The sequence below is a fragment of the Aethalodelphis obliquidens genome, unplaced genomic scaffold, assembly GCF_003676395.1.
Source record: "Aethalodelphis obliquidens isolate GAN/ISIS:26980383/991018 unplaced genomic scaffold, ASM367639v1 scaffold23, whole genome shotgun sequence".
In the NCBI taxonomy this organism is placed as follows: Eukaryota; Metazoa; Chordata; class Mammalia; order Artiodactyla; family Delphinidae; genus Aethalodelphis; species Aethalodelphis obliquidens.
The window spans coordinates 8,121,109-8,146,178 of NW_020837967.1; the positions used below are offsets into that span (position 1 = coordinate 8,121,109).

General features: G+C 39.0%; 1 protein-coding gene across 10 annotated transcripts in view; it reads right to left on the reverse strand.

Annotated features, from left to right (window-relative positions):
- The window catches only part of ANKRD26 (ankyrin repeat domain 26), a 92,452-nt gene extending 81,383 nt beyond the window's left edge, over positions 1-11,069 (reverse strand). For 5 of the 10 annotated variants that reach the window (XM_027121649.1, XM_027121651.1, XM_027121650.1 and 2 more), the window contains exons 1-3: positions 10,671-11,068; positions 2,213-2,327; positions 1,877-2,050 (exon numbers count right to left, since the gene is read on the reverse strand). In XM_027121649.1, coding sequence (XP_026977450.1) covers positions 1,877-2,050; positions 2,213-2,327; positions 10,671-10,900 — 519 coding nt within the window. In that variant the 5' untranslated portion in view covers positions 10,901-11,068. Of the gene's footprint in view, positions 1-1,876; positions 2,051-2,212; positions 2,328-10,670 lie in introns of those variants that run through there. The other 5 variants (XM_027121655.1, XM_027121654.1, XM_027121657.1 and 2 more) reach the window with 4 other exon arrangements.
- Positions 11,070-25,070: the final 14,001 nt, after the last annotated feature.

Consider the following 25,070-nt stretch of genomic DNA (forward strand, 5'->3'; position numbering starts at 1 on the left):
AACTCAAAATGCAACTTGATCTCATTACTTATAAACCCTTTACTTCCCATCAAGACATTCTAGATTTGAGAGCAGAGTCTAGACTCTTATCTAAGTGGCTGTTTCTGCCAAAACAGGATAATATGTCAGTTAATTATTTGTTCTTCTCCCTTATTTCCCATTTAATCACCACACGTTCACTGCCAATCTGATTTCCTCTGAGTCCTCCTAAAATTGATCTCTAGGCAAGGTTACAATTCACTTAGGCTCTTTCCCAAAATAAGAATTATTATCCCCAAAACCTGAAAAGAACTTAGCCTAAATACATAAACTGAAGGGGAAAAACCCCCCAAAAAACCTCTTCTTGGCACTTCCTAACTGCCAAATTTCCAAATTGGCCTGCATATTTCTTTTTTTTTAAATTTATTTAATTAATTAATTTATTTATTTATTTTTGGCTGCGTTGGGTCTTTGTTGCTGCGCGTGGGCTTTCTCTAGTTGCGGTGAGCGGGGGCTACTCTTCCTTGCGGTGCGCAGGCTTTTCATTGCAGTGGCTTCTCTTGTTGCGGAGCACAGGCTCTAGGGGCGCGGGCTCAGTAGTTGTGGCTCGCATACTCCAGAGCGCAGGCTCAGTAGTTGTGGCTCACGGGCTTAGTTGCTCAGCGGCATGTGGGATCTTCCTGGACCAGGGCTCGAACCCATGTCTCCTGCATTGGCAGGCAGATTCTTAACCACTGCACCACCAGGGAAGCCCGGCCTGCATATTTCAACTGCTCTCTCCTTTTCCTTTTTCCCTCTGAAGGCTTAGGTAATGAGAGAGAAATCATTTTTACATAAATCATTTTTTAATAACATAGGAACTTGTCAACAGCAGCAAGATTGTTATTATTGTAAAATGCTTTTGTTTTGTTTGAGTTTTAGGACAAAGTCTATCTCCAAGGCAAGTTTTGCATTTCTGTGTTGTTTTACACTAATCAGGAAAAAAATTTGAGCGGGGGAAAAAAAAAAGTCTTACCTTTAACAAATGCAATGTTTTCACAAATATCTGCTATAGACACATAAAAGAAAGCTATACCCTCTAATGCTTCTTTAGAAATACAATGATTTAAAGTGAAATCTTAGATAATTAAGTTATTTCAAAATATTGTCACTCAGGGAATGCTTGAGCTTCCAAATATGTAAAACTGACCCCATTTATGTCAGCAGAGGGAGTTCCCGGCGGGGCTGCAGCAGGAGGAGGTAATGTGTATCCCAAAGAAAAAGCAGGAAGAGCAGCTCCGCCATCACCTGCTCCCCATGCACAGCTACAACCCTGCAGAGGAGCCCCCCAGGCTGAGTGTGGAAGACCCCAAGGTGTACATGGTGGACCAAACGGCCACCAGCATAAGGGAACACCCTTGCTGGGTGTCAAACACGACCTGCCCCACTTTCCCCAATGTTAGAACCTGGGGTCCTGGAGGGCTCAGGGCCTGCTGCCTGCCCTGGCCACCTGCACTCACCCAGCTCTCCCTGCTGGGTACTGGGTCTCCTTCCTCCTCCCATCCATCCCCAACAGCACCCATTCCTTGAGCCCCTGCAAGCAGCCAGCCCCCACCTCATCTCCCTCCCCCCAGGTCTTTGTCTTGTGTGGGCTCTGAGCCCACCACCCACTCCCAGGCATATCCTAATGGGAAGATTTCCCTTCTGGGGTAGAAGGGTGGCTGGGAGACAGAATTGTGCTCTTTCTGTGAGCACCACCTTTCTCCAGCCCGTGACTTGGCTTTGGAGTTGTTTCCATGGTAACAGGGCCTGATGGGTGGTATTCAGTATACATATTATTATAGATAAAACATCTGCAGCTAAAACAAAAAAAACAACCATGTATTGCAAATATTTTGTAAATATAGTTGAGCTATACCTTGTTCCTTGCTTCAATGTTGGCGTCATGTGAAAGCAGCTTTGCTGCGAGTGATATATTCTGATAAAGGGCAGCATAGTGGAGAGCAGTGTTGCCACTGATATCCATGACATTTGGGTCGGCACCATGTTCCAGCAGAATAGTTGCACACTCCTCTTCCTGGCATTGTATGGCCTATAAGTGTTATGCCAAGACACAGACTGTAAATTCTAGAAATTCAGAGTAAACATTCCAGAAGTTTCACCAATTCGTTATATTTAAATGAGATAAATCCATTTTTATTCTAAGTAGTTAAATGAAATCCATCTCACGTTGACATGGTTGGCTACTATGTACCTTCATCAGCGCTGTCCTGTTTTCATTGTCACAGAGGTTAAGCTGGCATTTTCTCTCCACTAGGAGAGTTACCACTGCTGGATGGCCACTGGCACAGGCCAAATGGAGAGCAGTCCTACGAAACCGAGAGGAGTTTTTAGGAAATTGTAGTGCACTATTTCAAAACATACAATTGTTCATGTAATTGAAACATTTAATAGCATGCTATTCCTATCCCTTTAAAACAAATATTTAGTTTTCTTCTGGAGAAAGAACAATATATATTAGCTCTTCTTACTCTCCACATTAATGAAAGAACAACCTGCTTGAATAGAAAGAGCATGACCTTGAGATTCAGCTCAACTTGGGTTTGAATTTGACTTTAACTGTGTCACTTATTAGCTGTCACTTAGCCTTTCTGTGCCTCAATTTCCTCATCAACAAAATGGGGATAGAGCAGTAGTTATCTCACAGGACACCACTGTGATGCTTAAATGAGAACCCATGCAAAGGGTTTAGAACAGTTCCTCGCACAGATAACAGCTCAATAATTATTAGGTAATATTATCATAATTATTACTATTATTTTACAAGGGCAACATTTCAATTAAGTAAAAGGATATTATACCTCTTTTGAAGATATGTCTTGGGGACTAGAGAGAACACTGTACTTCAGTGATTCTAATATGCTCATTTTCTCACATTTTAACATCTCTGACATTGGAATGAAATTTATAATTCATGATGTCTTACAACTATAATTGGTAGCATTTTTTGTCTGTTCGTTTCTCATTTTTCCTGTTGGTCTAATTATCTCTGTCTCTGTGCCTAAAGTTGCCATTTTTTAAAAATTTAAGTATAGGTGATGTATAATATTATATATTACGGAATTTCCCTGGTGGCGCAGTGGTGAAGAATCCATTTGCCAATGCAGGGGACACAGGTTCGAGCCCCGGTCCCAGAAGATCCCATGTGCCACAAAGCAACTAAGCCCATGCACCACAACTACTGAGCCTGCGCTCTAGAACCCGCGAGCCACAACTACTGAGCCCACACGCCTAGAGCCCGTGCTCCACAACAAGAGAAGCCACCACAATGAGAAGCCCGCGCATCGCAAGGAAGAGTAACCCCCGCTCACCACAACTAGAGAAAGCCTGCGCGCAGCATCGAAGAACCAACGCAGCCAAAAATAAAAAAATAATAATAAAATAAAAATTATATATCATAGGGGTACAACATAGTGATTCACAATTTTTAAAGGTTATATACTCCATTTATAGTTATTATAAAATATTGGCTATATTCCCCATGTTGTACAATATATCCTTGTAGCTTATTTTATACCTAATAGTTTGTACCTCTTAATCCCCTACCCCTATCTTGCCCCTCCTCCCTTTCCTCTCCCCACTGGTAACCACTAGTTTGTTCTCTGTATCTGTGAGTTGGTAACATTTTAAAAATTTTCTATATTAATATATAAAATAGTGGGGCATCATACAGTCCATGGTGCCTTACATCAAATGAAATAATGGCCTATATAACAGGTCTACTGCAGTTCTAGTCACACGGTTGGCACTTAAATAACTTTTAGTTCTTAAAGGCATGATGAGCAATACTGTAAATCACCTATACTTCAATTTTTAAAAAATAATAAAATAAAAGCAGCACGGGGAAAGAGAACTAAAATAACAAGCAAAACAAGAATTTTTTTAAAAGTAATTCTAACTCTGATTTTCAGGAAACTTTAAGCCAAAGGAAATTCAGGATTCAAATGAATAGGAATGGCTCATTTTATTCAATATTTACATTTACAGATTGTGTGAAATCAGGCATTTCCAATGATCAATAGTAGTATTTAATACCATTATAAATGTTCAAAAAGGACAAGTAAAGGTTATCTTTTACAATTTCCTACCTTCAGAAATGCTTCTGTTTGAAAGAAGGGAGAAAAGCTTCAATTGAGACTAAGCCTTAATACTTCAAATTTTAAATTTCTCATCGTGCTCACGGGGGCAACATGAAGTTTTTAAGGATGAAAGAGTTCTGAGAGATAGATGCAGGGTGCTGAGTAGAAAGCATCTGCTACATAATAGGTATTCAAGTTATATTTGATGAACAAATGGATTAAACAATGGATAAACATAACTGGAGAGTTCAATAATTTTTTTAACATATTTATTGGAGTATAATTGCTTTACAATGATTTATTAGTTTCTGCTGTATAACAAAGTGAATCAGCTATATGTATACATATATCCCCATATCCCCTCCCTCTTGCGTCTCCCTCCCACCCTCCCTATCCCACCCCTCTAGGTGGTCACAAAGCACCGAGCTGATCTCCCAAGTGATGCTGCTTCCCACTAGCTAGCTATTCTACATTTAGTAGTGTATATATGTCACTGCTACTCTCTCGCTTCATCCCAGCCTAACCTTCCCCCTTCCTTGTGTCCTCAAGTTCATTCTCTACGTCTGTGTCTTTACTCCTGTCCTGCTCCTAGGTTCATCAGAACCTTTTTTTTTTTAGATTCCATATCTATGTGTTAGAACATGGTATTTGTTTTTCTCTTTCTGACTTACTTCACTCTGTATGACAGACTCTAGGTCCATTCACCTCACTACAAATAACTCAATTGCATTTCTTTTTATGGCTGAGTAATATTCTATTGTATATGTGTGCCACATCTTCTTTACCCATTCATCTGTCAATGGACACTTAGATTGCTTCCATGTCCTAGCTATTGTAAATAGTGCTGCAATGAACATTGTGGTGCATGACTCTTTTTGAATTATGGTTTTCTCAGGGTATATGTCCAGAAGTGGGTTTGCTGGGTTGTATGGTAGCTCTACTTTTCATTTTTTAAGGACCCTCCATATTGTTCTCCATAGTGGCTGTATCAATTACATTCCCACCAACAGTGCAGGAGGGTTCCCTTTTCCCCACACCCTCTCCAGCATTTACTGTTTGTAGATTTTTGATGATGGCCATTCTGACCAGTATGAGGTGATACCTCATTGCAGTTTTGATTTGCCTTTCTCTAATGATTAGTGATGTTGAGCATCTTTTCAAGTGTTTGTTGGCAATCTGTATATCTTCTTTGGAGAAATGTGTATTTAGGTCTTCTGCCCATTTTTGGATTGAGTTATTTGTTTTTTTGATATTGAGCTGCATGAGCTGCTTGTATATTTTGGAGACTAATCCTTTGTCAGTTGCTTCATTTGCAAATATTTTCTCCCATTCTGAGGGTTGTCTTTTCATCTATTTTATGGTTTTCTTTGCTGTGCAAAAGCTTTTAAGTTTCATCGGGTCCCATTTGTTTATTTTTGTTTTTATTTGCATTTCTGTAGGAGGTGGGTCAAAAAAGATCTTGCTGTGATTTATGTCATAGAGTGTTCTGCCTAAGTTTTCCTCTAAGAGTTTTAGAGGAATTTCATTCCTCTAATTTCATTCTTTTACATGTAGCTGTCCAGTTTCCCCAGCACCACTTATTGAAGAGGCTGTCTTTTCTCCATTATATTCTTGCCTCTTTCATCAAAGATAAGGTGACCATATGTGCATGGGTTTATCTCTGGGCCTTCTATTCTGTTCCAGAGGTCTATATTTCTGTTTTTGTACCAGTACCATACTGTCTTGATTACTGTAGCTTTGTAGTACAGTCTGAAGTCAGGGAGCCTGATTCCTCCAGTTCCATTTTTCTTTCTCAAGATTGTTTTGGCTATTCAGGGTCTATTGTGTTTCCATACAACTGGTGAAATTCTTTGCTCTAGTTCTGTGAAAAATGCCATTGGTAGTTTGATAGGGATTGCATTGAAACTGTAGTTTGCTTTGGGTAGTATAGTCATTTTCACAATGTTGATTATTCCAATCCAAGAACATGGTATCTCTCTCCATCTGTTTGTATCATCTTTAATTTCTTTCATCAGTGTCTTATAGTTTTCTGCATACAGGTCTTTTGTCTCCTTAGGTAGGTTTATTCCTAGGTGTTTTATTCTTTTTGTTGTAATGGTAAATGGGAGTGTTTTCTTAATTTCTCTTTCAGATTTTTCATCATTAGTGTTTAGGAATGTAAGAGATTTGTGTACATTAATTTTGTATCCTGCTACTTTACCAAATTCATGATTAGCTCTAGTAGTTTTCTGGTAGCATCTTCAGGATTCTCTATGTATAGTATCATGTCATCTGCAAACAGTGACAGCTTTAATTCTTCTTTTCCGATTTGGATTCCTTTTATTTCTTTTTCTTCTCTGATTGCTGTGGCTAAAAATTCCAAAACTATGTTGAATAACAGTGGTGAGAGTGGGCATCCTTGTCTTTTTCCTGATTTTAGATGAAATGGTTTAAGTTTTTCACCATTGAGAACAATGTTGGCTGTGGGTTTGTCATATATGCCCTTTATTATGTTGAGGTAAGTTCCCTCTATGCCTACTTTCTGGAGAGTTTTTATCATAAACAGGTGTTGAATTTTGTCAAAAGCTTTTTCTGCATCTACTGAGATTATCATATGGTTTTTATTCTTCAGTTTGTTAATATGGTGTATCACATTGATTGGTGTATATTGAAGAATCCTTGCATTCCTGTGATAAACCCCACTTGATCATGGTGTACAATCCTTTTAATGTGCTGTTGGATTCTGTTTGCTAGTATTTTTTTGAGAATTTTTGCATCTACGTTCATCAGTGATATTGGTCTGTAGTTTTCTTTTTTTGTTATATCTTTGTCTAGTTTTGGTATCACAGTGATGGTGGCCTTGTAGAACGAGTTTGGGAGTGTTCCTCCCTCTGCTATATTTTGGAAGAGTTTGAGAAGGACAGGTGTTAGCTCTTCTGTAAATGTTTGATGGAATTCTCCTGTGAAGCCATCTGGTCCCGGTCTTTTGTTTGTTGGAAGATTTTTAAAATTTTTTTTTTAGCAGTACACGGGCCTCTCACTGCTGTGGCCTCTCCCGTTGTGGAGCACAGGCTCCGGACATGCAGGCTTAGTGGCCATGGCTCACGGGCCTAGCTGCTCTGAGGCATGTGGGATCTTCCCGGACTGGGGCACGAACCCGTGTCCCCTGCATCGGCAGGTGGACTCTCAACCACTGCACCACCAGGGAAGCCCTGTTGGAAAATTTTTAATCACAGTTTCAATTTCAGTGCTTGTGATTGGTCTGCTTATATTTTCTATTTCTTCTTGGTTCAGTCTTGGAAGGTTGTGCTTTTCTAAGAATTTGTCCTTTTCTTCCAGGTTGTCCATTTTATTGGCATATAGTTGCTTGTAGTAATCTCTCATGAATCTTTGTATTTCTGATGTCAGTTGTTACTTTGGAGAGTTCGATATTTTTAAAGAAAACTTTTGGGAAGTAAAGCAATACTTATGCAATAGTAATAATCATTTACATTTGTATTTTTGATTTTTTATTTTCATAAGAACACGACTAAAACTCTATAAACTTTTGCAATAGTAATAATCACCACTTAGATTTACTATTTTTTATTTTCATAAGACTGCAATAAAGTAAAATGATTAATCTATAATCATTTACATATTATAGGTAATAAAGTTACACAAAATCAAAAACGTGTATATAGCGAAATATATACCTAGTAAAATCTACAGGCATGGATAAAAAGATTCCCTTTACTTCTGAAGAGGTTAAAAGTTGTCAGAAGATATCAATCCTTGAAAAACTTCCAAAAAAAATAGAAAGTGAGGAATTATTTTTATCTGTACAAGATTCATATTCCTGCTCTCTCCCAGAATTATTTCACTAATATTAAACATTTACTAGAATTTTTGTACATGTTCACTGTAGAAATCACAGATTTTTTTTTTTTTTTTTTTTTTTTTTGCAGTACGCGGGCCTCTCACTGCTGTGGCCTCTCCCGTTGCGGAGCACAGGCGCCGGAGGCGCAGGCCCAGCGGCCACGGCTCACGGGCCCAGCTGTTCCGTGGCATGTGTGATCCTCCCGGGCCGGGGCACAAACCCGCATCCCGTGCATAGGCAGGTGGACTCTCAACCACTGCGCCACCAGGGAAGCCCCACAGATTTTTTTAAAAGGAAAAGAAAGCTTCACTTATAAGTGTGCAGAAATAACAAATTTTATCATATTTTTGTACATATTTTTGCCTAAGATAAGGCCATAGTCTTCTTGTGTTTATATATAAGGAAACTGATTTTTTTTTCTCAATGTTCTACCAAAGTACATCTCTGCAGGTCAACACACATCTGTTATCTATGCCACCTTCAATGGTCACATATTACTCCATACCAGATACACTGTAATTTATTTTTTAAATATTTGAGTTTGTCTTAATACATTGCTATTTTAAGCAGTGTTGAGAACAACAAATTGTATGTTACCTATCTCTAATTTATCTCTAATTATTTACCTCTTATTTGTATAAAGAGAATTGATGTGTAAAGGGAATATACATTTTTTAAATGTGGTACTTATCACCAAATTGCCTATTTGAAAAGTCAAAAGCAACTTAGACTTTAAACAGCAGTATAAGCACCACTGTTCTTCATCTTCACAAACTTTGTGAAGGGAAAATGTTTTTCATTCCTCTTTAACTTAAATTCCTTTTATTACCAGAAATGCTAAATTCTTTTTCCTATATCCATTGGTCACTTATGGATATGCAAAAAAGTACTTTGCTCAATTTCAAATTAGAGGTTTTTTCCCCTTACTGATTTCAAAGAATTCTCTGTAAAATGAAGATATGTTTTCTTGCCTGATACAAATATGTTGACATATTTTAAAAGCTCTTTGTCTTTTATTTTGTTAATCTTCTTTTCTGATCTACAGAGGGTTTTAATTTTTTTATGTTGTTAAATCAACCTCCAGAATTCTTGCTTTTGAAGTCATTCTTAGGAAGGTCTTTGTCAGCACAAAAAATATATAAATAGGAATTTTGTTTTCTTCTAGTCGTTTTCTCACTTTGAATATTTAAAATTTTTGATCTGTACTCCATCTGAAACTTATTTTTGTGAGATAAAAATCTAGTTACTTTTCTCTAAATAGTTAGCAGTTTACTTCTCCACCATTTACAAACAATTTATTTTTTCCTTCTAATATGAAATGTCATCAGTTCAAGTTCTAAAGTCTTACATATATTTGGGTGTTTGGGCATTTTCTATTCTGTTCCATTCACTTATCTGTCTTTTCAGTTGTTAGTAAACAAATAATTTGTGGGAACTTACAGCACATTTTGATATCTAGAAGGGCAAATCTTTGTCTACTACATAAAACTTTTAATTTCATCACAACAAATAAAGAAAGCATGTGAAACCCAAAAATTTTTAAACCACCATATGCTTATTTGGTTTAAATATGGGAAGACCATATTTTAAGAAAGTGAGTCTTCCTATTCAAGGACACAGCCATCTTCCCACTTCAAAGCTGTCTTCTAAGGTCCTTCAGTAGAGAACATATATACATAGGTGTACACTGATATAAAACGGATACTGCAGGCTTCCCTGGTGGCACAGAGGTTAAGAATCCGCCTGCCAATGCAGGGGACACAGGTTTGGGCCCTGGTCGGGGAAGATCCCACATACTGTGGAGCAACTAAGCCCGTGTGCCACAACTACTGAGGCTGCGTTCTAGAGCCCGCAAACCACAACTACTGAGCCCACATGCCACAACTACTGAAGCCCGTGCACCTAGAGCCCGTGCTCCACAACAACAGAAGCCACCCCAATGAGAAGCCCACGCACTGCAACGAAGAGTAGCCCCGCACTCGCTGCAACTAGAGAAAGCCCACGTGCAGCAGTGAAGACCCAACACAGCCAAAAATAAATAAATTAAAATAAATAAATTTTTAAAAAAAGAATCCGACTTCTAATGCAGGGGACACGGGTTCGAGCCCTGGTCCAGGAAGATCCCACATGCTGCAGAGCAACTATGCCCATGGGCCACAACTACTGAGCCTGCGCTCTAGAGCCGGCAAGCCACAACTACCTAGCCCATGTTCCACATCTACCTAGCCCACCTTCCACAACTAACTGAGCTCACGCGCCTAGAGCCCGTGCTCCACAACAAGAGAAGCCATCACAATGAGAAGCCCGCGCACGGCAATGAAGACCCAACACAGCAATAAATAAATTAATTTTTTTAAAAAAAGATACTGGATTGTATCTGAAGAATTTTTAGTCCAGAAGTTTATCTGTCATGAGACAGATCATTTTCCTCATTATGCACTTCTCTGTAACATATAACATTACGGTATAAAAATGTGTACATTAAAAATAAGATACTGTTCATGTTTAATTTCGTTTCTGTGGTTACTGACATTCAGTCAAATGACTTTAAAACTGTCAGTAAAGTGCTGTATAAGGGGAATCATGAGCGGGTCCGAAACCAGCTAAGGCTTTTGCTGCCTATAAAGTCTGCGGGGCGCGGGATCCCACGTGGGTGTCCACGAGCCTCGGAGGGGAAACTGACAGCAGGGACCCCACCCAGGCCCGCCCCGCCTCCTCCCGCCCGCCCCAGTTACCTGTTCATCTTGTCCCTGTCGTTCAAGCCATTCTTCCCAAGCAACAGAATCTGCTGCACTTTGGCTACGTTGCCCACGCTGGCAGCTTTGTGGATCTTCCCGAGATCCTTGTCTCGGATGTGGTACTCGGGCCGGGAGTTGATTCGATTACCGCTCTCTCTCCGCGAGCTGGTGAAGGAGCCGAAGGGCGACTCGCCCTTCTTACTTCCGAAGCCAAAAATCTTCTTCATTGCAGAGCCTACAGGCTTCAGACACACCTCACCTCCCCCTCGGCTTCTCACCGTCTCCTGAGCCTAACACTAGCGGTACAGATAAGCCAACGCGGTCTGGCCACAACATCCCAGCTGGGAAACTCCGCGGTTTCTCATGTTTCAGCCCAGACTAACCCTAGCCAAGCGATACAGCTAAACACAGTGCGCGTGCGCGCCTTGTAAGAAGGCGTCACTGCGCTTGCGCACAGAGGCCCGGAGACCAGGAGTACCCAGTGCGCATGTGCGAGACCCAAGCGTCTGAAATCTCTGCGATTCTTTGTGGGCCGCGCTGGGTTCTTTTCCAACGTTGGTGCGAGCTGGCTGAGCGTTTCCGGACATTTGCAAATGTTAGAATCTCCCGTGAGAAAGTCGTATTCGCATGCGACTGGGGCTAGAGTGGCGGGGAGCTTCAGGATGCTGAAGGCCACGTCCCCCAGAGAGCTCCCCTAAAAATACTCTTTAAATCTCCTTATCCCTCAGTTTATTCCTTTCCACATCCCTCTGGGCCCCAGGCTTTCTCCATGGAATTTAACAGATGTAACTACAGAAAGCTGTTTTCATGGTTCCAGAGACCGTGGCAACAGGTGTCATCAAGTGCAAACTTAAGGAGAAACCAACGCAGGTTTTCCAGATGAAATGAAGACGCGTTTCCGATGCCTCCTGACGCTCCCCTGTGGCCCAGCGTTCCGTCTGCACATTTTCTTCACTTATATTTTAGTTTTTGCTTTTATTTTCCCCTAATTAAATCTTTAATCAATTCAAGATTTATTTTGGAGCATGGTGTAACATTTGAGAACTTTTAAAAAAATGATTATCCACTTGTCCCAAACAATCCATCTTTCCTCACCTAGTTTACCCCTTAATCTTACATTTAATTCTCGGATGTTTTTTCTGTTTCTGGGTTTTCCATTCTGGTCTGCTTCTTCTAGCGTCAGTAGTGTATAAAATATAAATATCTATTACAGGTCCAAGGTTCCCCTCCTTATTCTTCCTTTTCAGTATTCTCTTGGAAATGTTTACCTCTACATTATTTGAGATGAACTTTTAATCACTATGCCAAGCTAAAGAGAGTTCTTTGTGAGATTTTGATTGTAATTAGGTTAAGAGAATTTTAACTGAGAATCAGTCTCTCGTATCAGTGTATCCAGGTACATGTTATGTCTCAATTTGTCTTATTTTATGTCCTTCATTAGCCTTTGGTAGCTTTTTTCATTATGTAAATCCTGTACACTTCTTGATATATCTGTACCTGGGCTTTTTTTTGTAATGGTATATTATTCTTTCATTATAATTTGTAAATGATTGTTGTTTGATATCTGTGTATTCTTTTGACAACCAGAGTGAAGAACTTTTTTAAGCTATAATTTTGTAACAGGAGAAAGAGTTGATAGTTTCTGGCAGTACTTAAGGAAGGCACAAACTGGTTGGTATAGATTGAAGAATATTGAAGAATAGTATGCAGATGAAAAAAAATCAAGTAGAATGCAAACAAGATTCTCTGTTTTTATTGAAGTATAAGATCGTTGCTACAAATTTAAAAAATCAATATAGCTAAATTTCCCTAAAATTCTACTAGCCAAATTTTTCAGCAATTAGCTAACTAATAGGGACATCTAACTTTTGTTTTCTCTTAATAGTCTCTTTGCTCCTTCGCTTTATCCACCCAAATCTGTTTCCCACTCCTAAATCTAATCATCATAGTGACCTTGTGGAATCTTATCATCTCCATTTTTTGAATCCTCTTATGCTTTATACTTGTCCCATATTCTCTAAAATTTCCCAAACTTTAAATAATCTTTTCCCTTGCTTCCATCTTTCTGTATCTGTAATTTGTGTTTCCATCTTTATTCCATTTCTTAGGAATAAAGCAAAATAGGTTGACTCCATACTCCATACTGGTAGAAACAGGCGACTGTATACAGAAACTCCTTTTAATGTAGTACTTGATCCAGTAATTATACAATTACTGTAATTATACAGTTACAATACAATTAAACCAAACCTGGTATTGTGGGTGAAACAGACAGAAGCAGAAGCAGGCTCACAACAACAGTTAATACAAAACCAGCTATCCCCAAACTCAGCAGGTTTCTATTACATTTGTTAATGATTTGAAGATCAAAATCATGTTAATGATTTTAAGAATTTTTATTAACCAAATTAAAAAGTAACAGATACCACCATTGCACAAGATGCACCAGCAAAATTTGAAAGTTTGGCAGCCATATTTTACAGCAAGACAAATGCACAGATATTAATTTAGGTACTTATTCTTCAGAGGCAATTTAATGCCATTTTGTGCTTTGTAGGTTGAATGATTTGACAACAAATTTTTTGGAATTAGTGACTCAGAAGTCAGGTGTCCAGACCTTCAGCAGAAATTGCTGCTGGGGGAACTCCCTGGAGGTCCAGCGGTTAGGACTCCTCGCTTCCACTGCAGCAAGCACGAGTTCCATCCCTGGTTAGGGAATGCAGCACAGCCAAAAAAGAAAGAAAGAAAGAAAGCAATTGCACCAAAAAACTCTGGAAGGAGGCAGGGTCCCTGTTGAAGTGATAGCTGGTTCCAGACAGTGTCTTCACCGGTGAAAGAGCAACGAACAAAAACAAAAAACATTTCTCAGGTCTATCCAGCTTAGCTGGACCAAATGGTTTTGGTGTGTGTGACTGGTTTCAACTCTGACCACCCACAATTTTCTTCCTATAATAGCCCAACCAGAAAATTATCTTTTGTCCTCTATTTGTCTCTGCAGTACTCCCCAGGGTGACCTATGAGACCAGTAAAGGCTCCCTATGGTGACATCTGAGGAAGACTCTGACACTTGCTGATGCAGCCTGGAATGAGGGTCAAAGACATTACCAGGCTGTAGGGAGATAAGAACCACACACCAGGACTCCAGGTAGGTTGTCAAGATTTGGTTGATTCTAGTGTTTCTGTATAGACCAGAGATACTCAAGGAGTATATGCTAGGCCAACTCTGAACTTCTGTATGTCCTTTGTCAAATGCTACCTGGATCCCCAAGCACTTGAAAGCTAAGATTCCCAGATTTCTTTGCAAACAGATGCCCTCTAGAAAGTTGTTGCTTAGGGACTTCCCTGGTGGTCCAGGGGTTAAGATTTCACGCTCCCAGTGCCAGGGGCCCAGGTTCGATCCCCGGTCAGGGAACTAGATGCCACATGCTGCAACTAAAAGAGCCCAAGTGCTGCCAGCTAAGACCTGGCACAGCCAAATAAATAAATAAAAATTTTTTTTTAAAGTAAAGTTGTTGCTTAGAGCTCCCATGCTTATCTAAGACTCAAATAATGCCCTGGTGGTTTCCTGCATATTTATTTAATAGATATGCTAATGGAATTAATAATGTCAGAGTAATACCTGTTTTATGATGAAAAAATCCATGATCCATGTTATGGATGCCTGAACAAATTCAGGTGGGTCCAGTGAAATTACAAGGGTCCTTCATACGTGGAAGGAGGAGGCAGAAGTGTCAGAATGATGTGAGAAAGACTCGACAGGTCATTGCTGGCTTTGAAGATGGAAGGGGCCACAAGCCAAGGAATACAGGTGGCCTCTACAAGTCAGAAAAGACAAGAAAACTAATTGTCCTCTAGAACCTCCAGAAAGGAATGCAGCCTTGATTTTAGCTCAGTGAGAATCATTTCAGACCTCTGACCTCCGGAACTATACTATAAATATGTGTGGTTTTAAGCCACAAAATTTGTGGTAATATGTTAAGTGGCCATAGAAAATTATGGAGAGAGGGAGCTAGGAAGAATGGAAGAAGTGGAGGTAGAGGGAAACAAAGAGGATTGGGTAGAGAGAGTCTAAAACTGCAGCACAGTTATAACAACATTTCTGGCCAGGCCAAAGGGGAATCCTGGAGCCAAAGTCATATGAAAAATAAATCCCGCATCTTCCAGGAATGGGCCTGTATTTTACCCCTATTGTGGGTATAATGGCTGGGAGCAGTCGTGGGAAGCATGGGCATAGGACAGACACAGACGTGGATCCAGAAGGACAGCTGCTGGGGCTGTCAGTCTACTATGTGTCCCAAGTAGGTTCCCCACTTTGCCCAGGACTGGGGCATTCTTGGGACACAGGACTATCAGTGATAAAACCAAGACAGTCCTGGGAAAACTGGCATGGTTGGTTACCCTGTCCCTAGCACTGGAGACCTGATCTGAGCATTTTCATACCCAACATACCCCTCATCTCTGTGGCCCCCTTAGGATAATTTCTGCTTATCATGGCAGTTTATAGCTGGAAAAGATTTTCACCCTCTTCCTACCTTCGCTACCTAGCCAGAGTAGACACCATCTGTGACTCCTGAGATTCCGTAGTCAGACTGGGGTGTTTGCAACTTTTCTTTGTAACTCTCAAACATTGAAACTCATTAGGAATGCAAGTTAAAATTTCAGCTGTTTTACTTCCATACTTCTCCCCCATAGAATCCAGACTATCCCCTGTGTCCCTGACCCCCCAGCATTGTGAGGATATAGAGCATCAGTTGGCAACGTGCCTACTTTAGCCCTTCCGAGGGTCTTTGCTTCCTATGAGAAGGCACTGAGCTTATTTTCTCTTATTCTTATTATCATTCTCTTATTGGTACTGAGCTTATTTTCTCTTATTCTTATTATCATTCTCTTATTGGTACTGAGCTTATTTTCTCATGACTATAGTCAGCCAGCAATGCACTTCCATCTACAAGAAAAATTGGTCGGCATCTCTACTTCATAAAGTCTTAAGCCGTTTTTTGCGTGAGTCTGTGGCAAACATAGAACCTCTTAGTTTTATAAGGAGTTGGTACCAAGAAAGGTGTTATGGCCATCCCCTTTGTGGCCAAACTTTTTTCACTGGAAACAAATTAGGTGCCTCAGTCACCAACCTGGGACCCAAGTGGGTTCTAAGAGGGGAAGGAGGTAGGGCATAAAGCTTAACATCACCCCTCAGAACCTTGCACGTGGGGGACCCAGTGTTAGGAGAATGAGGCATAGCTACATCCACTCTCACTACTAAGGTCTTCCTTCTTTCATATTTATTTTCTTATTTATATTTTCTAACTTTTCAGCAATAAACATATGTTGCTTTTGCACAGACATATAGTAATTTGTTTCTAGTTAAAATAAAATAGCTTTAAATATGTTTAAAGAAAGATAAATTTTTTCTGTTAGATTATAAAATATATAATTAGTAAATAAAAAAATATAATTATTAAATACTAGCCTACAGAAGAATAAGCATATTACTGGAAAACAGTAAGAGGTGAGAACTTATTAACATAAGAGAAACTATACAAATCAATGAGAATGATATAGATTATTAATAAATGGTTTGGGAAAAATCAATTAGTGATAAGCAGTTAACTACATATCTCAACATATACACCAAAAGAAACTCCAGGTTAGTAAAAATGTTTAGTCTTTTTAATGAAACCATTAAATATTTTAGAAGAAAATATGGATGAGTGGTATTATTTATAAGTTTTTGAAGATTTTCCAAACAAAAACAATGGAAGTGTCAAAAGAAAATATCAGTACATTTGGCCACATAAAATTTGTGACCAAAAAATTTAGTTTAGGGCATTCCCTGGCGGTCCAGTGGTTAGGACTTGGCGCTTTTGCTGCCAGGGCTGGTGCAGCCCCACACACACACACACACACACACACACACACACAATCAGTATAAATGCAAATACAGATAAGGCATTAACATGCATAATTAATAAAACATTCTTTCTTTGTTTACAATCAAGGAACTAAATTTTTTAAAAAGCTTTTTTGATGTGGACCATTTTTAAAGGCTTCACTGAATTTGTTACAATACTGCTTGTTTTATGTTTTGGTTATTTTGGCTGTGAGGCATGAAGGATCTTAGCTCCCCAACCAGGGATCAAACCCACACCCGCTGCATTGGAAGGCGAAGTCTTAACCACTGCACTGCACGGGAAGTCCCCTAAATTTTTTTTTTTTAATGATCAAAGGATACAATCAGTTCACAAATTAACCAAGGGTACCAGAAGCTTTCTACTCTTACTTGATATGGATAGGGGTTCAACCTTCATCATCTTGCCTCAAGACAACATTTGTTCATCAAATGCTGATAATTCTGTGGTAATTTAATCCACCAAGATCTTGATATTCTCACTACCTTACAGGACATCAAATTTACCCATTATGTGGATGACTTCATGCTGATGGAATTAGGTGCATAGGAAATAGGAGATAGTTTAAAAGTTCTGGTAAAAATTTATTTTCCCACTGTTATGATTTGTTAACCCTCTTAAAAAAAATCAGCATTATCCATTTAAAGAAATATTTCCCCCAGAGTTAAGCACAAATCCTAAACATCACCTTGGCATCACAAGTAATTTACAAAATGTAATGCTAACCATATAATCAGTTCTAACAGTGACCAACAGCAGCTTTGGTGGATAAATGAAATTTGTGATTTGGGGTACCGAGAAGCATAGTAACAGTTCACTTTTAGAAAAGGTGTATTTAAAAAAAAAAAGAAAAGGTGTATTTTTTATAAAACCCAACCAAGAGACACATTCTTTTTACCTTATATGTACTCCTTTAACAACTCTTTCTTCAAATTTTATATGAGGATTTGAGGAGATCTTATGACACTAAGAAGAAGCATGAACTTAAGAATCTTAAAATCTAACAAGGATGAAGCAGCACACAGAAAGCGGAACCAGGGTACAAGTATGCACTTGCCCTCCTATCAACTTCCCAAACAGGAAGAAAAAAAATCACATTAAGTTTTGATAAATTTTAAAGTCAGTTTTCTTTGTGCTGTAACAGTATAAAACATTATCTTTCAGCAAAATTAAAAATAAAAAATTATGAACCTTTGGCCTAGCAGAGTTAATGCTGACAAGATGCTTCTACTTGGTGGGAGCTACGCTCCCTCCACCAGGAAACATTGTGCATCAGGCTTTGCATAGTTTTTTTAAATTAATTAATTAATTTAGGCTGCGTTGGGTCTTCATTGCTGCACGTGGGATTTCTCTGGTTGTGGCGAGCGGGGGCTACTCTTCGTTGCGGTGCATGGGCTTCTCACTGCGGTGGCTTCTCTTGTTGCAGAGCACGGGCTCTAGGAGCATGGGCTTCAGTAGTTGTGGCACACGGGCTCAGCAGTTGTGGCTCACAGGCTCTAGAGTGCAGGCTCAGCAGTTGTGGCACACGGGCTTAGTTGCTCCGAGGCATTTGGGATCTTCTAGGACCAGGGATCGAACCCGTGTCCCCTGCATTGGCAGCAGATTCTCAACCACTGCGCTATCAGGGAAGCCCCAGGCTTTGCATAGTTTGATTCACAAATTTCTTATAATCATTCAGTCATTTGATATTTTGGTTATAGTTGATTTGGGTTTCTTTTTAGATAACGATGCTTATTTCCGAATAATATAAACACAGTCTCTCTTTTGTTCTTCCTGGAAATCCTTTAGCAACCATCTTCTTCAATCCTCCATATTTTGTCTCTTCTTTCTCCGTCTTCTTGCACCTCTGTCTCTTTCATCACCTAGTTCAGAACTTCCAGGAGTTATACAGACATTCCTAACATCTCAAGTTTACCAACAACTGGTCTTTAACATGCCTCAGGACTGTGAATGGAGGCAACTGGTTGATCAAAGATAAAACACATCTTGTATGAAATCAATCCAGAATACTTCAGGAATTTCACATGCTGCAGATCTTAAAGTTACCTTTTTATCCAGTTAACAGATCCTTCTGTGTAAAAGATACTGTTAGCCTGGCATTCAGTCCTACCTTGCACATTTTATCTTCCAAAAAAGAAGGCAGATTTTCCTCAGGAAGACATTCCATCTTCTTTATTGTTATATTCACTGCGATATTTTCAAAGATGAAAAAACCACTTACTACTCACATCCTCTATGGCATTATTTAACGTCTATGGAGAATCTGACCCATCTGCTCCAGTGCTCTGCCTGATGGGGGAATTAGGATCAATCTACTGAATGCCTATTATTCTTTCACTCACTGAAAATTTATTAGCTGTCTACCTATAAAGTACTCCATTTAGTCTTAGAGATACAAGTGTTCAAGATTTCTTCCTAGAACTCAACACCAGGTGGGAAAAGGCAGACACAGAAACAATAAATTAGAGAACAGCTTTTTCTTTCTTCTTCTTCTTTTTCTTTTGGCCGCGCCATGTGGCATGCAGGATCTTAATTCCCAGACCAGGGTTTGAACCTGTGCCCCGTGCATTGGGAGTGCAGAGTCCTAACCACTGGACCACCAGGGAAGTCCCCAAGAACAGCTTCTTATGAACATACAAATCAAATGCTATGGAGAAAAACAGTTGGACATGTAGCCTAAATGGAAAAGGGCTGTAGAGAAAGACTAAGAAGTCATCAGCATACAGATGATACAAAAATATAGAGAGAAGCTAAAAGGACCAAGGATATATATATAACCTTAGAGTTTACCAACATAAAATGGAGAGCAAACAATAAGATCCCACAAAATAATTCCTGAATTTTAACATAAGCATAAAAATGTTATCAATAGAATAAAGGGGGAAATAAGAGCTGTAATCAACTAAAAGCAGTTTCTCTTGTCCCCATTTAAACAATAAATAGATCATTCTACTAAATCCCTAGATTAGCTATTTCAATATTAAAAATATTAAACTGATAATGATTATGGAAATATAACATGACTAAATTGCATAGGAATTTTAAGGGGAAAGAATACTGAACCATAATATAGTACAATAAAATATCATATAAGGGGGAGGAAAAAATAAAATGATATAAAAAATACCAAGACATTTATGTTGCTTCCATGATGTTTCGGATATTGCAAATAGTGCTGCTATGAACACCGGGATGCATGTGTCTTTTCGATAAATGTCCACTGACAGGTGAATGGATAAAGAAGATGTAGTATACATATACAATGGAATATTACTCAGCCATAAAAAAGAATGAAATAATGCCATTTGCAGCAACATGGATGGACCTAGAGATTATTAAGTGAAGTCAAGTCAGAGAAAGACATCATGATATCACTTATATGTGGAATCTAAAAAAAAAATGATACAAATAAACTTATTTTATTTACGAAGCAGAAATAGACTCACAAACATAGAAAACAAATTTATGGTTACCAAAGGGGATAGCAGGGGGATGGTGGTGGGAGATAAATTAGGAGTTTGGGATTAACATATACATACTACTACATATAAAACAGATAAACAAGGACCTACTGTATAGCACAGGGAACTATACTCAATATCTTGTAATAACCTATAATGGAAAGGAATCTGGAAAAGAATATATATAGATATATATATGTATAACTGAATCACTTTGCTGTACACTTGAAATACAACGCTGTAAATTAACTATACGTCAATAAAAATTTTAAAAAATACTAAGACATTAGAAGCTTTGTTAAAATAGTTACTCACACACATACCCCATACATGATTATGATGGAAATTACACAAATATTTCAATTTTGAAAAATCTTATGAATAGAATTATATCACCCAGAAAAATGTTCAAACAAAAATCTGTTAATATATGTAACCACTATTTTTGACTCATGGGATATAATTAGAAGGCAACTTCATCTCCCACTACCCTTTTAAATATTCAGAGGTTCTTCTCCCAACCCAGGTTGAAAACCCTTACTCTCAAGTAATAAGTCCAGAGTTGCTTTAACTCACAAAGCACTGAAAAACAATGTCCAGCCCCGCATAACTACTCACAAAGCACTGAAAAACAATGTCCAGCCCCGCATAACTATACGGAACTATAAAAATGCCAAGTCAGAGTTAATCAGCTAGGCCATGCTACAGGCAGACCACCTGCAGTAGGGGTGGAAAGCAGGCATGGTCCCCTTCCTTCAGCTGGCTAATTAGGGTTTCCCATGCTGCCAGGTTCAAAACTGCAGGAGGCGGTAGAGTTCTTATGTGAGATGGTTTTGAGCAGTCTGGATCTGGCAATTGTTTTAGAGCTGACTCTTTCTCTCAGGGGCATTTCTGTGCCCACAGCTGTTCTCACCTGTAACTCCCTTGACCTAAGTGAATGTAATTTATTCTTTCTTCTTAGTTCTTAAGGAATCCAGAGCCCCACTTTGGACTGTCCTGTTCTGAGGCCTGTTCACACCTCTAAGTGGCCCTTTTGTGTGGTATCCAACGTGGATCCACCACCATGGCTCACTTTCTCTCTTTCACGCTTGACTAACATCTGGTCCTCGATAAGCACTCAAACAGTCTTTGTCAAAGCAAATGCTGAGAGTGCAGAACAGTCTCAACACATTAGCAGTTCTTCTCCTGTCCTGAGCCAAAGTAACCTACCAGTTCCTTCAGATTCCAGGTTCCCTGGGTATGAGTTACATACCTGCTCCCAGAACTGCAGGAGATTAGATTCATATCAAGTTCCCCAAACTAGGTTTTACAACCTCTCTCCCTCTCACCCTCTCTCTTTGGCAGCTCTGTAATTTGTTTTTTCATGCAATACATTCTCAAATTCATAACAGATTAGCTATCCATTATATTCCCATATGAAGCATTGATACATAACTAAATTAAGTTTCTGTTTTAAAAGGTGGGGAGGGGTGTGTGTCGGGGAATCACATTCTTGCCCAAAAGGATAGGGATTCATGTGACAGAATGGGGGCAGGGGAGAATCTGCATAGAAATAAAATCCTCAGTTCAAATGTATCAACTCTCCAAATTTTATGTCCACGACTAGGTGTTATTTTTTCAATTCAAAGATCAAGTCTACATTCCAACATATTTTATTAAAATATTACATACTTACATTAAGAAAAATGCTTATAACTAGCCAGATTGTAGTAACTCAGTATTTACTTTAAAATGAATATGAACGAAGAATGTCTAAAAATAAAACATTTATCAATTTCCACAAGTAATCTATTTAATAGGTATAGGTTACTTGTAAAACTCTGGCATTGTGGTAGCTTTCAATGGACAGCTTTAAAAAGTTTACAAGCCCTCTCAAAGTCCATTCTTATTAAACTGATTTGGTTGAAATGTGACTCAGAATAAGCTGGGGAAATACACTTTTGGCATGATGAGGGGAGGAGGTTGACAAATCATCTCCATTTTTTTTTTTTAACATCTTTATTGGGGTATAATTGCTTTACAATGGTGTGTTTCTGCTTTATAACAAAGTGAATCAGTTATACATATACATATGTTCCCATATCTCTTCCCTCTCCATTTTTTAAAAAGCAGCTATAAATTTGGATAAACTGTTTAATAAAACAGCCATTTCAGCACTCTGGAAATTAACTGAAGATCTGCAACACACTAAGAAGTGCTTATTCATGAAACCCAGTTAGGGAAATAACCTGTGAGCCTGTGGGATTACTGTGCTGCCACATCCTGGGCCAGGTCTACGGGTGCAGTAGTTCAACCAGGGCAACAGCAGACCCAGGGAACAAGGCTTGTTGTCACTGCCAGAGGGGACTCATTTGATATGATGCATTGTAAGTTAACCTGGGAGCTCAGTGGTAAGCAAACAAGGCTCAGTGAGGTTGTAGTCCTGTTTGGGGCAAACAACAGAGTAGCTAGGGATTTCACCGGAAGTTCTAGGAGGTAAGACAGCCATCTGGGTTTGATAAGCACTCTATATACTCCAGATGTACAGGCATGCAAAGCGGAAACTGAAGCTGGTTCAGGCCACCCACATACCCATGGTTGCCAAAGCCTGCACATATGCACAAGGGAGAAGCAAAAAAGCCCAACAGAAAGCACAGACCAGAACAGACTTGAAAATGACCTGAACACTGAATGTACTTGCCAGCCCACACAGATCCACTGGCAGAGTGGAGGCCTGACTGATGGGGTTTGAACACAACCTCTGTCCAATCTTTGGCTATAACCTAAGCTATGCAATCCAGCAGCAATGCTTAGGAAGCAAGATTTATTATTTTAAAAAATGAGTAGAGACATTGGTGACTGCACACTGCTGTGGAGACAGATTTCACAAATTTACTGGTGGCAAGTTACTAAATAAAACAAGAACAACCCTCTGGGGAAAAATTCAGAATTAGTAATTGCTACATTATCTGAAATTCAACAAGATTACAAAGCAAAGAAAGAAGAAAGTGTACCCTTACTGAGGAAGAAAAGCATTCAATAGGAACTGAGTATCTCCAGATGTTAGAATGAGCAAAGACTTAAAAGCAGCTATTATGAACATGTTCAAAGAACTAATGGAATTCATGTTTAAAAAATTAATGAGAGCTATGATGAAAATGATGCAATGTATGAAGAATCTCAGTAAAGAGATACAAGGTATATGAAAGAACCAGATAGAAACTTGGAGCTGAAGAATATAATATATGAAATGAAAAATTCAGTTGAAAGAAGAAGAAAGAATCAGTGAACTTGAAGCTGAATCAACAGAAAGTATTCAATCTGAAGAGGAGAGGGAGAAAAGCAATGAAAAAAATGAACAAAGCCTCAGAAACCAGATCAACATATGTGAAAGGAGAATCCCAGAAGAAGAGAGAAAGGGCAAATAAATATATTTGAAGAAATAATTGCCAAAAACGTCTCAAATCTGATGAAAAACATTAATCTACAGATCCAAGAAGTTCAACGAATCCCAAGTAGGAAAAACTCAAGGATGTCCACATTTATAAACATCATAGTCAAACTGTTAAAAGACAAGGCTAAGAAAAAATTCTTGAAAGCAGCAAGTGAAAAACAACCTATCGGAAAAGGAGACCAAAATTACCATTAACAGCTGTCTTTTCACCAAAAATAATGGAAGTCAGAGGCTGTGGGACGACACATTCAAAGTGATTAAAGAATAAACTGTTGGACTTCCCTGGTGGTGCAGTGGTTGAGAGTCTGCCTGCCGATGCAGGGGACACAGGTTCGTGCCCCGGTCCGGGAAGATCCCACATGCTGCGGAGTGGCTAGGCCTGTGAGCCATGGCTACTGAGCCTGCGCGTCCGGAGCCTGTGCTCCGCAACAGGAGAGGCCACAACAGTGAGAGGCCCATGTACCGCGAAAAAAAAAGAAGAGAATAAACTGTTAATCATGTATTCTATATCCAGCAAAAATATTCTTAAAAAACAAAGGCAAAATAAAGACATCCCCAGATAAAGACAGAGGATTTAAGATTATATAAACCAGTAGTTAATCATTGTATTAAGTTGTTGTAACACGTACAGATGTAACATGACAACAATAGCACAAAGGAAAGAAAAGGAGATATACTGGAACAAATTTACTACATTTTGACAGAATTAAACTTGTATTATTTTGAAGGAGCCTGTGATTAAGAGTGATAAATGCATACTGTCATCCCTAGAGCAACTGCTAAGACATAACTCACAATAGGAGGAACAGGGAATTTCCTGTTAGTCCAGTGGTTAGGACTCCGTTCTCTCACTGCCAAGGGCCCGGGTTCAATTCCTGTTGGGGAACTAAGATCCCACAAGCCATGCTGTGCAGCCAAAAAAAAAGAAGAGGAACACAGGGGTCTCTTTAGATATGAGAAAAACAGAAAACAAATGCAAATGGCAGATGCAAAAGCAACTACATAAATACATAAACTACATAAATATTAAATATGAATGAACTAAACATCCTACTCAAACAACAGAGAGTTTCAGACTGGATTAAAAAAAAAACAAGATCCATATGATCAAGGACTTGTCTTTAGAATATATGATCTCTTACAACACAGAAGACAACAACCCAAAGAGGGAAGGGAGGATTTCAACAGACATTTCTCCAAAGACGATATACAAATGACCAAAAGCCTAGCAGAGGATGTTCAAAATCACTAGTCCTAGGGAAATGTAAATTAAATCCACAATGAGATTCTACTTCATACCCACTAGATTGGCTCTGTCAAAAAGACAAGACTATAAGAAACACTGTACAACATATGGAGAAACGGGAACCTTCATACACTGGTAGTTGGAACATAAAATTATATAGTTACTTTCAAAACAGTTCATCAGGTTCTTAAAAAGTTAAACAGAAACTCGCCACATCACACAGCAATTTCTAGAAGTCTACCAAGACAAATGAAAACGTGTGTCCACGCAAAGACATGTATACTCATATATATATAAACACAGAGAGAAGCGGAGGGAAGGAGGGAGGGAGGGAAGAGAGGAGAAAGGGAG